Raw genomic sequence first — 13911 nt, forward strand, 5'->3', positions numbered from 1 at the left:
CCCATGGATATGGAGGATTGATTGTGTATATTTACATATATATATATATATACACTGCACGTCCTATATAATGTACACTATTTTTGTATTCTGTTTACAATATCATGGATGTCCTTCTGTCAGCAACTGTACATTAGCATCAGTTTACTGGCTACATGACATTCCATTGCAGAAATGTGATGTACAGTAGTTCCCCCCTTCTCCCATCCACAGTTTCAGTCACCTGTGATCAATCTTGGTCTGATCATATTAAATGGAAAATTTCAGAAATAAACAATTCTTAAGTTTTAAGTTGTGCATCATTCTGAGTAGCGTGATGAAATCTGGTGCCACTTAGGCCTCTTGGTTATCAGATGGATTGTGGAGGTATCTCAGCACTTGTGTTCAGTTAACCCTTATTTTACTTAATAATGGCCTCAAAACGCAAGAGTAGTGATGCTGGCAATATGGCTATGCCAAAGAGAAGTCATAAAGTGCTCTCTTTAAGTGAAGAGGTGAAAGTTCTCACCTATTAAGGAAAGGAAAAAAATCGTGTGCTGAGGTTGCTAAGATCCACGTTAAGAAGGATAAAGAAATTTGTGCTTCTTTTGCTGTTGTACCTCAAACTGCAAAAGTTATGGCCACAGTACATTGTAAGTGCTTAGTTAAGGTGGAGAAGGCATTAACTTAACTTTGTACAATGAGATATTTTGAGAGAGGGAGAGAGAGAGAGCACGCACGCAAATGAGCACAATTCATATAACTTTTATCATAGTATGTTAAAATCTTCTATTTTATTATTATTGTTAATCTTTTACTGTTCATAATTTATAAATTAAACTTTGATAATATAGGTATGCATGTACAGGAAAAAACAGTATATATACGGTCTGGTACTATCCCCTGTTTCAGGCATCCACTAAGGGTCTTAGAACATGGGATATGAGAGCTACGGAGGATAAGAGAGAGGGAAGGAGTACCGTATGTAACTACTGCTCCTTGGTTGGATGGTGCAATAAACTTCTCTAATATACACCCTTTGCTCACGTGTCTGATTACTTGGAAGGGTAAGAATTCAAGCTGTGGAAACGGCAGAGGTCGAAATACCAGCAGAGGCACGGCAGACTGAAAAGAATAAGGAGCGTGTGGGAAAGGCTGAATAGGTTACTTTGGGCCATAGGCCACTGTAGACCTGAGTCTTCTTCAAGACTTATGATGATCCTTGAACGGAAGAGTTTGAGAAGACTTGCTCTCACTTAATCTGGGACCACGCCAAGTACAGTTCTAAGCACTTTTTCAAGTATAACTTATTTATTTATTTTTTTTTTTTTTTTTTTTTCAAGTATAACTTATTTAAATTGCAGGTACTGCGAATTCCCTGGCGGTCCAGTTAGGACTGCACGCTTTCACTGCTGAGAATGCAGGTTCCATCCCTGGTGGGGGAACTAAGATCCCATAAGCTGAGCGCCCCCCCAAAAAACAAACAAACAAACCAGGTAAAGTATTGTTATTCCTATTTATAGGCAAGGAAACTGAGGCACAGAGATGTTTAATTGCCCACGGTTACCCATCTAGCAAGAGATGAAGCCAGGATTCAAGCGAGGGCCGTCTGGCTCCACAGCCTGAGCGCTACTAACAAGAACCATGGTGGGAGCCTGAGCTTAAAACCCGGGCCTTACTGACTTCACAACAGACACGTGAGTAAACGGTGACGGTGTAAATTAGCACGGACTTGATCTGTCCCTCTCATACCGCAAAAGTGCAAAGAGTATTAGCTGAGACCATAGAAAACTTCACAGATTCCTTATCTTCAAAATATCGGTGGCATTTAACTCTTAGCATTGCTCCATAAGATGGCCAGTTTGCCTGAACTGAACCGATTGGCAGGCTTCAACAGTCAAGAGTCGGGCTCCGCAGCTTGATAATTAAATTCTAAAAGGCGCGCGAGCCTCCAGGAGAAACAGTTTCCCGCCTCACAGCCGGTTGCAGCTCTCTCAGCAACAGCCTCTCCAGCTCGGAGTCGTGACGTCAGTTACAGGCATTGGGCCCGCCCCCGGATCGTTCTACTTCTGCGCGGTTGAATAACTGATGAGTTTGAGCTCTTAGCTCCGCCCACTGCCCCGGAAGTTAATGCGGAAGCCACACCTCCCCTCTTTGGCCGGCCGGGGCGCAGCCATTTTAATTCATATCTGAGTGGGCGGTGGCGAGTCTTGTTGGCGGTCTGGCTGCACAGGGCAGGGGGCAGCTTTCTGGTTTGGGGGTGGTTTTTAGTTTAATTTTTCTTTTCTAGCTTGGCGTCGCGGGCCAGTTCGCACGTTCTAGTCGGCTGAGGCCATGTCAGGAGACGGAGCCGCGGAGCAGGTGAGGAAGGAGAGTGGTGGGGCCTCGTGGCGACCTCTTCTCTCCACGTCTCTGTTCGTCCGAGTACTCCAGCCATGTTCGCTTGAGGAGGGAATCAGGGCTCTAATGTACCCGAAAGACGGGGCGCAGAAGTGCGGTGGGCATGGGGAGCCAGATCTGACTGAGGTTTAAAATTCTTTTTTGGTTTCTCTGTCTTAGGCATTAATATGAGCAAATATCTGATTTAGACAATAGTCGGGAAGCTGCTTCGTCCTGCTTAGGTTCATGGGACTTCTCCAGTGAGATTCCTGCCTTTGATACCATTTTGGTGTTAAGGGTTTAGGAATTGACTATTTTAACGTGTACTCGGCTGTTTTCGAAAAACCTGACAGTGTTCCCTCCACCGCCTTTCCGATGTGTGTTGTACCCAGAAATAGGTTACTAGTTTGAGAAATAATTTGAGCTGAAACTAATCTGGAGGAATAGACTTGCCAGAGCGAATGAAGAAGGAAGCAATTTGGGAGTACATCATCGTTATGCTAAGATTTGGGAATTTTGTGGCTTTCTCCCGCTCCTTCCCTTTTTTTCTATCAACATTTCATTTTCATTTTTTCCAACGACACAAATAATTGTAGAATTGATAAATCAGAAATGAGAAGTGTGTTTTGGCCACTGTAAATAAAAGCATCTGTTTTAGTACTGGGCGTGTGACAATATTTTAAAATTCAGATTTTTAGTTAAATGATTTATTCTTTTCGCTCGTTATTCAGAATTTTGTAGGATAGTATTTACCTTTTAGTTTGAAAGAGGAAACTGATATTTTATACAAGATGTCAATTTATTTTTCGACTTAAGTCCGGTATGTTTAGGTAAATAGTTTTTAAAATGGAGGCTAGCTAGACTGCAGTCTCGATTTCCTGAAATTTCCCATTGCCATAGCAACGAAATATACTTAGGATTTCGTTTTTCAAGTTCCCAGCTTGTTACGTGGGGGCTGATCTTGGAGGTTGACAGACATGAGGCAAAACTGGAGTGTTCCTATTGAATAGGGTGACTGTAAATTTTATTATGTCGGGAAAGTTTGGCTAAACTGAATTTTGTGTTTGCTGGTGGACTGATTTCAGTCCGGAAATTTTCGTAGTATCTACATTTTGCGTGTTGTTACAATGCCCAAGAATGCAAAGTCTTAAAATTGTTACGTCAAATCTGTTTGTGTATACCTGCTCTTTTGGGGGGCTCATGTTTTGTCATCTGAAAATCGAAGAGGAGTAATGTACTGAGGTTTTCATTGAAAGTTTCCCGAATTCATTATTCATTCTTAAATTTACCTAAAATTGTAAACACACTGAAATGTTGCCATGACCTTTCTTTTCAGAACTGTGGTGTTTTAAGTGGGAGGGAAGGTGGTAAAACTTTACAGAAAAAAATTTCACCCATAAGTTTTATGTGTAAGATTTAGGATATAAGGAAAAGCGCAGTGAATGCCTACAGTACAGTTCTTCACCTAGAATCGACAGTTGTTGAATGTTTTGCCATATTTGCTCTATCTCCTTGTACATATTTACTTAAAAGTAAGTCAACACATATTCAGTCCTTATTTCAGTATTCTCTTATACAGTTTAAGAGCATTAATGCTGTTAGATAGCCATTATACCATTTCCCACCTAAGAAAATTGATAGTAATATCGTATCATTTATGAAAATCAATCCATATTCAAATTTCCCTAGTTGTCCCAAGAATGTGATTCGTAGAGTTTTGTTATTTTAAAAATCAGAATCTAATCTAGGTTATTTGCATTATTTGGTTATGTCTCTTGAATAGTCCCTCTGTTTTTTTCTCCGCTAGGATATTTTTTTTATCTACTTGAAGACTCCAGAACAGCTGTCTTGTAGAACTTCTCATTTTATGTCTGGGTTTATTTGATTTTTGTGTGTGTGGTATCATTTAACGTGTCCCCTCATCTTCTGTATTTCCTGAAAATTATGGTTATGTCTAAAGTCAGAGCTTTGATAATATTCAGGTTAAATATTTTTGTGTAGAATACTTTATAACATAACCTCAAAAGGCACTTCATGCTAGGTTGTTCCACTGTTAAGCTTGGTTAAGCTTGGTCACTTGGTTAGGGTTAGGGTGATGACTGCTGGGTCTCTTCTTGTAAAGGATTATTTTCCTCTTTGCAGTTAGTAATCTTTGGATTGATAACTGTGTTCCTCAGTAACCTTTTATTTAGTTTTATATCATCAATTGATAATCCTTGAATAAGTCAGTTATTTCCTTGCAAGTCACAAATGGTGGTTTTTTAAAAAATTCCATTTTGTCTGTACTTACTGGCTCATGTTTTTCCTCAAAGAAGAAATTCCTTTTTTCTTTTCCCCTTCTTTTAAAAGATTGAGTGTTGCTGTGGATTCATGGGCTTTCTCTGTATTTACTGTGTTAAAATCAATGATAGCCTTTTTTTTTTTAATGCTTAACTTGTTCTAGCGTATATGGTGCCTCCTATATATATATCCTTTATATTTTTTCCATCAGTCTATAAGACATTTTTTGACATCTAATGACCAACAGAGTTATCTTCATATAATCTTTTAAACTTTTTAAAGATACATTTCAAACATGCAAGAAAGAAAGAATAGTATAATGTATGATGTTTTTATCATAGAGCTTCAACTCACAGTGAAACATGTTTTCTCCATACTTTTACTTACTCTCCCCACCTCTGTTACTTTGAAGCAAATCCCAGGTATTGTTTTATTCAACTTTAACTGAAATGGTAATTAAATGATACCTTAAAGAGTGACATGATCAAAAATATGAATCAGCTAGCTTGCTTGATGTGTAAGACAACAGTTAATGAAAATTTAGAGGAAAAGTGAGTGATGATGGACAAAGGAAAAAAAAAAGACTAAACAAAACTGAAGAATAGAAAGAAAAAAAGTGAAAACCACTCTGAATCATGGAAAGATGCCAAAGGATAGGATAGACAAAGAATCCTTCAAAATATGAATTGTAGATTTCTTTTAGCTGTTTAACACTGAAATGCAAAAAATAAAAAATAAAAAAAATAAAAATTTGTTCAGTAAACCTGATAATATCTTAAATTTGTTATTCAGAAATATAGATGGTCATTTCTTTAGTACTGAATCTCAAGATGTGTGCTCTATGAAAGAGGGAAATGACTGTAGGCAAGCAAAGTCACAGCTAAGGTTTATTGTGATTTTATTTTTTTAAACTCTTATAAGGAAGTTCTATTTTATATTTAGAGGGCTATTTAAATTACCTTGCCATGTTGGTGGGTATTCTTCTGGAGCTTCGTGTTTAATGTTTTTGCCAGTTTAATGGTGACAGAACCACATGCATGTAAGTTGTCCCCCTAACGAAAGCATATCTGGTTCCTGTGTGAAATTATGGCTATATTTTTATCTTATACATTTTTTTTTTACTGCTTGATTTCAACTTTTGATCTCATTCTTCACTCCATTTTACTTTGTGCACCACCTCTACAGCATTTAATAAACTATTGTTTAGAGTTCCTTCCCTGGGTTTTGAGTTCAAAGGGCTGCCTTAGTTACTCACCATTGCACCTTAAAAACCTAGAAACATGTTTTGATAATTAAAGGTGTTCAGTAAATGAATGGATGAATTTTTGCATTCAGGCTATATGTTACTAAATTTTAAAGAATTGTATCTTTTGGGAAGACAGGTGCTTATAATTATTGTTAATTAATAGGAAGTAAAATACTTCGGGCACATAGTGAATGGTTTCTAAAGTTTTGTTGGTGAGAGGAGAGGAGAGAAATGTCTTTGATCAAGTCAATTCCCATGAACCTTTAAGTCTCTAAAAATTCTGTTTCTATACTTTTGTCTTTTAGAAATAAGATTTCAGTTTTCAAACAATTCATAGCATATCCTACAATTAGGAAGAATTTAGGAAGGCCTAAAGTATAAAAAGAATGATCCTTACTTGGGAAAAATTGCATGACTTGAAGTAGCATAAATTAATTGCCAATAGTTCTTAACAAAGGGAAATTTAGGGCCATAAATCAGTGTTTTGCTTTTGGTGAAAAATAAATTTAGAAAGATATAGAAAATATGAAAAACGTGTTCTATTACAAACATTAATGAGGAAAGAAAGATAAAACAATGTTGAAACCTGATTTATTTTGTTGAATAACCATTTGTATCTAGTAGGGGTTAAAAAGAAATAGTGCCAATTTTAAACCAAAGTGTGTGTGGGTGGGTGTGGGTGGGGGGTTGAAGAGGGAGGGAAAGGGCTGAGAATACATGTTATAATGACAGTGTATTCTTTAGATCCGATTATTCTTATTTGTTGTTAACAAAATCTTTCTGTAATAGTCTTTCCTACTTTTCCCCCTCCTATTTTAAGTGATATTTAGTATAACAGTTTTGGGCAGGCAAATTTGATTTGATCTTATTGTTAATATTTCTTTTTTTTTTTTTTTTTTTTTTGGCACACGGGCTTAGTTGCTCCGTGGCATGTGGGATCTTCCTGGAGCAGGGATTGAACCTGTGTCCCCTGCATTGGCAGGAGGATTCTTAACCACTGCGCCACCTAGGAAGCCCCTAATATTTCTTGAGGAAGCTGACTACATAGGCTACTCTATTTGGCAGTAATTGTTCCTAAGAGAGATTGATCTGTGTTTACAGAAATATCGGTTTTCCTGGGAAGTACAACAGAAAGAGATTGGGTTAGAAGAGATCGCATTCCCTCAGCATTAGGAATATAGACATTTACATCCTAGATAGACCTTCCAGGATGGCAAAATCTATTCAGATGTTTGTAACCTATTAAGTGGATGATTGCAAAAAACAGTTCATAGTTTTAAGCTTTTCTGCCATTGTCTCTAAATCTTTATTCCTCTTTAGATAAGACCTAGTTGTGAATTTGGGTCTTTTTGTTTTTACTGAACAGTTGGTAGTGGTGTGAGAATTGATTTTAACAAAGATTTTAGTTGGGCAAATGTTTAAGCTATTTTTAGTATAATGGATAGTTTATAATAAGCAGTAAATATTGAATAAAACCAGAAGGGTAAAACTGTCCTAATTGTTGTTTTTTAATGCTTCACTTAGTTGATCAAGTGAATTAATATTTTGGCTACTCCTGGTCTAAAGAAGCTACATTTTGCAAATTGTAAAAGATGAAGATTTTTATTTATAGTTTGTAGCTGTTTGTTCCCTAGGGGGGTGAATAAACAAATTTAATAAGCAAGTGTGATAAGTATGATTCCTTGGACCAATAACCGTTAGCCTGTTTTTTCTAAGTGTTTGAATTGTTTGCATGCTTAGTAGACTTTAGTTTCTGGAAGGTTTGGAGGGATTGTATGCAGGATACATATTCAGATTCATTCACAAAAAACGTCTAGTAGAGTTTTGTTGCACTAGTAAAGGAATATAGGACTAAGGTGGCATCCAGTACTAATCACCTGTCACATAAAATGCTTTATTTTCTAGGCATGTGAATTGGCTCAGTTACTACTTGCAGATAGTCTTGAAGAGTGCTACCCTAGTCTACTTTTTATTTTGAAAAAAGACTACCAAGGCAGACTTCAGAGTCAAAATGTATAGTATTTGTAGTTTTCTTAATGTTTTAATAATGACAACAAAAGGAATGATTTGGGTCTGATTCCACCTTATTTTTGAGGAAACACAACATTTGGGAAAAAAATGTATTTACAGAACAGATGGATTAGGTGGTGTTTCTAAAAATGGAATCCATGGTCCATTGCATCATATTCACTTAGGCTGTTTATAAAAGTATAGGTGCCTGTACCTCAATTTCAGACATATAACATTCTTTAGGTGAGGCTGAGAATCTTCATTGGAAATGAGTATCACAGGTGATTTTTATGTAAATGAAAGTTTGCAAACCACTTAGGTTAGGGACTGAAGATACTTGGACCTTCACAATTGGTTTTGAATACATTGATAAAATAAATGCAGAAAAACATTGCAGATTATTTGAGGATGGTTAGGCCTTTGATAGTGTTTTACTGATTCTCTTCCTACTGTAGTTACTCATTATCCTTAATAGTAGAAAATACTCATTACAAAATACTAGTTTTGAGACTCTTCTCTGCTTATTCTGTTGCAAAGATCAGCAAACCCCTTGGTCAGAAAGCTTATATAATTCACATCATTTAACTTACAACATCCCTCCCTGCATACTTCTGATGTTCATCACTTGGTTTAAATTTTCACTGACCTCTGTTTTAACTTAGTTTTCATATGTCCTCCAGCATAACACCCTCCCCATTTACCACAAAAATAGCTATTTGGAGAAAGAGAAGTATATTTTTTTTTCTGTCCATGTTTTACTTCGCTGGTAGAAATGGAAAGAAGAAATTAAATTAGATTATAAAGTTTTTAATCATTAATATAATAATGTCTGTCACTTTTCACACCCCACCCCATTAACAACCACCTAGTATAAATTAAGCTATCCTGTAGAAAGAAAGTGGTTTGCAGCTTAACTGAGTTTCCCAGAGGCTGGATGACATATCCACAGTTATATGAAAAGGCTGTTAAGAATGCTTCTCTCTTTTCCTACTTCGTGGTCTTATACTTCTTCAAAAACAACATAATCCAGTAAATTGAAAGCAGAAACAGGTAATGTCTTCTATTCAGCCAGACATTAAAGAGATTACAAAAATGTAAAGCTGCCATTGTTTTCACTGTTTTCATTGTTTTTTGTTTGTTTGTTTTGGAAAATATTTTTAAATAAAATTAGAAGTTTATTTTAAAATGAATTAACACATTAAAATTTTTATAGCTTTAATTTCTAATGTGATAATGTTGATAGATTTAACCCACATCTTAAAAAAAATCTCTTTGGTTCCTCAGTTTAAGAGTGCAAAGTGATTCTTTACAAGTTTGAGAACTGTTGAAATAGTGCATGGAGCCTGTGAGACAGTGTTATGAGTTCTGTTTCTTTGAGTTAGCTTCACCTAACAAAAGGTTAAACATGGAAAGTAAAAATACAACCAATGGAACGGGATAGAATTTTTGTAAATCATATATCCAATAAATGACTAGTATCTATAATATGTAAAGGACTCTTGCAATGCAGTAACAAAAAGATAACTCAATTAAAAATGGGCAAGGAATCTGAAAAGGCATGTCTCTAAATATACACAAATGGCCAATGAGAACATGAAAAACGCTGCACTTCATTAGCACCAGGGAAATAAAGATCAAAACCATAATGAGGTACCACTTTACCTGCTAGGTTGGTTATAATCATCAAAAAGATAGATAATAACAAGTGTTGGTGAGGGCAGAGAAGTTGGAGCCCTCATACTGATGGGACTGTAAAATGGTTCAGTCACTTTGGAAAAGTCTGGCAGTTCTTCAGAATGTTACTCAGAGGTTTGCTTTATGACCTAGCAATTTCACTTCTAGGTATATACCTAAGTAAAAAGAAAGCACAAAACAAACTCCACTGAAAAACTGGAAATAATCCAAATGTCCATCTACTGATGAATAAATAAAATGTGGGATATCTATACAATGGAATATTTGGCAATGGAAAGGAAAGTACTGATATGTGGTAAAACATGAACCTTGAGAACATGCAAAGTGAAAGTCAGAAACAGAACATATTGTATATCATTTACATGCATGTCTCTGGAAACAAAGTAGATTGGTGGTTGCCTAGGGCTGGGGGGATTGGGAAATGGGAATACCTGTTGATGGTTTAAAATGTTGACAAAATGATAAAAATGTTTAAAACATGATAAAAATGTTTTAAAATTTATTGTGATGGTGAATATACTAAATTTAAACCATTGAATTTTACACTTTAAGTGAGTGAATTGTGTGGAATGTGATTGCCTCAATAAAGCCATTAAAAATCAAAAGGGTCAAACATGTATAATGTATCCTACCTCCATACTTTAAGCCAGTTGTACATGGATTGTTCTTCACGGAGAAAAGTTGATATTTTAGCTGTACACTACGACTAGAAAAACAGTTCGTAGAACAGATATTGGAGGTAGTTCCTCAGCAACAATTTTCACCTTATACAAAAAAAGTCCATCGTCTACTTCACGATTTTTTCTGATTTTTGTACCCATTTAAAATAGTATGTGTTGATGTGTATCTGTATACTCCTAACAATTGTGTTATTTTTGTTGGTTTTTAAAATTGTGCAAATCAAAGAAGTTCCTAATATCACTAAATGTGCGTGCCTTGGGGTACTTCCCTGGTGGTCCAGTGGGTAAGACTCCTTGCTCCCAGTGCAGGGGGCCCTGGGTTCCATCCCTGATCAGGGAACTAGATCCCACATGTATGCCACAATTAAGAGCCTGCATGCCGCAACTAAGAAGTCCGCATGCCACAGCTAACGATCCTGCCTGCTGCAGTGAAGATTCCATGTGCAGCAGTTAAGACCCAGTGCAGCCTAAATAAATAATTATTTTTAAAAATATGTGCATGCCTTGGGAACTGAACTAGTCCAGCTTTTCTTCTGCTTATTTGATTTGGGGCCCATCCTACTCCCCATTAACATCCCCCCAGAGAATGATAATGGGATCACAGGTATTCCAAAGACAAAAGCTTGATTTTGGTAGAGTTTCTTTATAGTGATGTTTTTGGAACATGTAAGTGTGAGACAGTTCTTTTGCTATTAACTAAGCAGAGTTCTGACCTCGTTCTGTTACAGATGGGCACTGGAAACTTGCCACAAGTTTTCTTAAAATGACCTATTTCTCTGATCTGGCAGCAGATTCAGGAAATAATAATACAACTCCATTCCTTATGGAGGCTCAGTCTCCTTGTGAATACTAGAAAACTGTTCAATTTTCATTTGCTCTATAGCAATGTGGTAGCCAGGCCACAAAACAAAAATGTTATGCTCTTGGTTACCCAACTGGTTCATAACTGTGATGATAAATGACTTTTTATTGTGAGAATTAAGTGTGGCTTTTGACTACTCTTGGCCATTTTGGTTACCTTCTATTGTTAATTCAGTTGATTGAGAATTCTCTGTATAGATTGTTTTATGAACATTTAACTACATCCTTGTCCAGAGGAAAACATTTAGGGTTATAAGAGATTCTCCAGAGAGCTGAGCCATAGTTTTGCTGGATTCTAACTAGACTTTGGGCAGATTTGTGTAATTTAATTACATTTTTTATTATGAAATGGGGTTATCAGTTACTTAAGGAGTGATGATTAAGGCCTAACATAGTAGATGCTCAATAGATTTTTTTTTTATATCTGATCCAGCATCCTTTCCATGGGGTTCTTAGGTCAGTGGTAACCCTTTCCCCTGGGTGTCTGTGAATAGAATTTTTGGGGTTCCATGAACTTGAATGGGCAAAACCAAACTTTTTTTTTCACTAATCTCTGTCTGAAATCAAGCCTTTCCTTCTATTATGAATGTAGGCAAGAAACCACACAAGTAGTGTTAGCAACAGCTGTGTGACTGGGACAGAAGTATTCAAAATACTTTTGGCACTCATCACTAGACTTGCCACTAGATTTTGTTATTTCATGTGTTAAGTATTTATTACTATATAAAACTTTGTTTAAAAAATATTTTGATAATTGCATTTCAGTATAAGTGGTTTCCTTTGAAATCTAGCATAGTTTATTTTGTGTATATAAGAACATTATCGTGAGAAAGGGCCCGTAGGCTTCACTAGACTGCAGGAAGGTTCAGTGGCACACACACAAAAAGTTTGGAACCCCTAGAGAGCCATAATTTTCAACTGAGGCTGTGCATTAGAACCTCCTGGAGAGTTTTTAACCTCTAGTGACGGTCCAGGCCCATTCCTAGAGATTCTGTTTGATCTAGAGTGGAGGCCTGAGCATCTTTTACAATTCCCTTTACCCCAGGTGATTCTTACGTGCTGCCAGGGTTGAGAATCACTAAACGAATGGCTTATTTTATTTTGTAAGGAGACATTTATACTTGCTGCAGTTATGCTGGTCAGATATTAGATGCTGTCTTCTGGGTTTCTCTGTTCTTTTGCAGATTATGGCATACATTATCTAATTTGGTAGGTTAATTTTCAGCAAGTGGATTTGAGTGATTTGGCCCCCTATCAGACTGCTTTGAAACAAGTAATTGTTAGCATTGATTAATTTAGCTGGTTTTTAGTTCCTGCTTTAAAGTTCCTGTATCACATTTACTTCTTATTTTATCGCTCACATTTTATAGTTGATATCTTATGAATCCTAGTTTATTTTAAAATATTTTTAAAGTTTGTTTTGTAAACTGTTTGGAAGAAGTATTTTGTTGTATCCCAAGTGCCCCTTCAACAATGTCTGGCACGTACTAGGCTGAACAAATATTTCTCAGGTGAACAGTAAAAATTCAAACAGCAGAAGAGTATATAGTGTGTAAAGCACACTTGTATGTGGTGTGTGTGTGTCTCTCCCAAGCCACTCCTACTTTTCTTTAACCGGATATTATGGAGATTGTTCCATGTTGTTATTTATAGACCTGCCTTGCTTTGTTTAGTGACTACAAATTCCGTAATTTATTTAACCAGTTCTTTTATACATGATTATTTAAATCATTTCTAGTCTTACACAGCAGCAAACCAGGTAGCTGACTATTCTTCTGTGTACATCTTTGTGTACATGTAGAGTAGGATAAGTTACCAGAATTGGATTCATGGTCAGACATTCACGTTAAATTTTGGTCAGTATTACTGCTTGCCCCTGCCAACAATTTGAGAGTGTCTGTTTCTACATATCCTTGCCAGTGCAGTGTTAATTATAAAGCACCTCTGATCTCTATCTTATGGCTTACATTTTTATTACTTTTGAAAGTTTAAAGTTCATTGTTTTTTTTCTATGAAGTGTTTGAATACTTTTCCCATTTTCTTTTTGAGTTTCTGATCTTTTAGCAGCCGAACTTTATATTCATAAATTTAATAGTTTGCCATATGTGTTGGGGATATTTTTTAAGTTTGTCTTTTCCCTTTCATTATGATACTTCTCCCATGCAGAAATGTGAGTAAACTTTACATAGTAAGTTTATTCTTTTCAAGAGCCTTCCCAGGCAAAAATACATTTTAGTATATTTTCCAATGGTCCTTCCTTGTGTTTCTTTTAAAAAAATATATTTATTTATGTATTTATTTTTATTTGGTTGCGCCGGGTCTTAGTTGCGTCAGGCAGGCGCCCTTGTTGCAGCTTGCCAGCTCCTTAGTTGCAAGATGGCCTCCTAAGTTGTGGCAGGCAGGCTCCCCAGTTGCAGCTCACGGGTTCCCTAGCTGTGGCATGCAAACTCCCAGTTGCGGCACGCACGTGGATCTAGTTTCCTGACCAGGGATGGAACTCAGGCTCCCTGCATTGGGAGTGCAAAGTCCTAACCACTGCGCAACCAGGGAAGTCCCCTTTCTTGTGTTTTTGTTGTTAATGTTTAAATCTTTGATCTATCTGAAATTAATTTGGTAGAAAGGGTGAAATAGGAATTCAGCTTTAGTTTGATAGTTGACTTTGCAGTTAGAATAACAGTTACAGTTATTCTAGCACCATGCATTGAATAACCCAACATTCTGATTTGAAATGCCACCTTAATTATTTGCTAATTTTCCATGTATCCTTCTCCTTCTGAACCA

At 36.5% G+C, this 13911-nt stretch overlaps 1 protein-coding gene across 1 annotated transcript in view; it reads left to right on the top strand.

Moving 5' to 3' along the window:
* The first annotated feature begins 2144 nt into the window (after positions 1-2144).
* The window catches only part of CSTF3 (cleavage stimulation factor subunit 3), a 73740-nt gene continuing 61973 nt past the window's right edge, over positions 2145-13911 (top strand). Inside the window, exon 1 of the mRNA XM_057750634.1 lies at positions 2145-2340. Coding sequence (XP_057606617.1) covers positions 2314-2340 — 27 coding nt within the window. The 5' untranslated portion in view covers positions 2145-2313. The remainder of the gene's footprint in view (positions 2341-13911) is intronic.

This window comes from Hippopotamus amphibius, chromosome 9 (assembly GCF_030028045.1).
Source record: "Hippopotamus amphibius kiboko isolate mHipAmp2 chromosome 9, mHipAmp2.hap2, whole genome shotgun sequence".
Lineage (NCBI taxonomy): Eukaryota > Metazoa > Chordata > Mammalia > Artiodactyla > Hippopotamidae > Hippopotamus > Hippopotamus amphibius.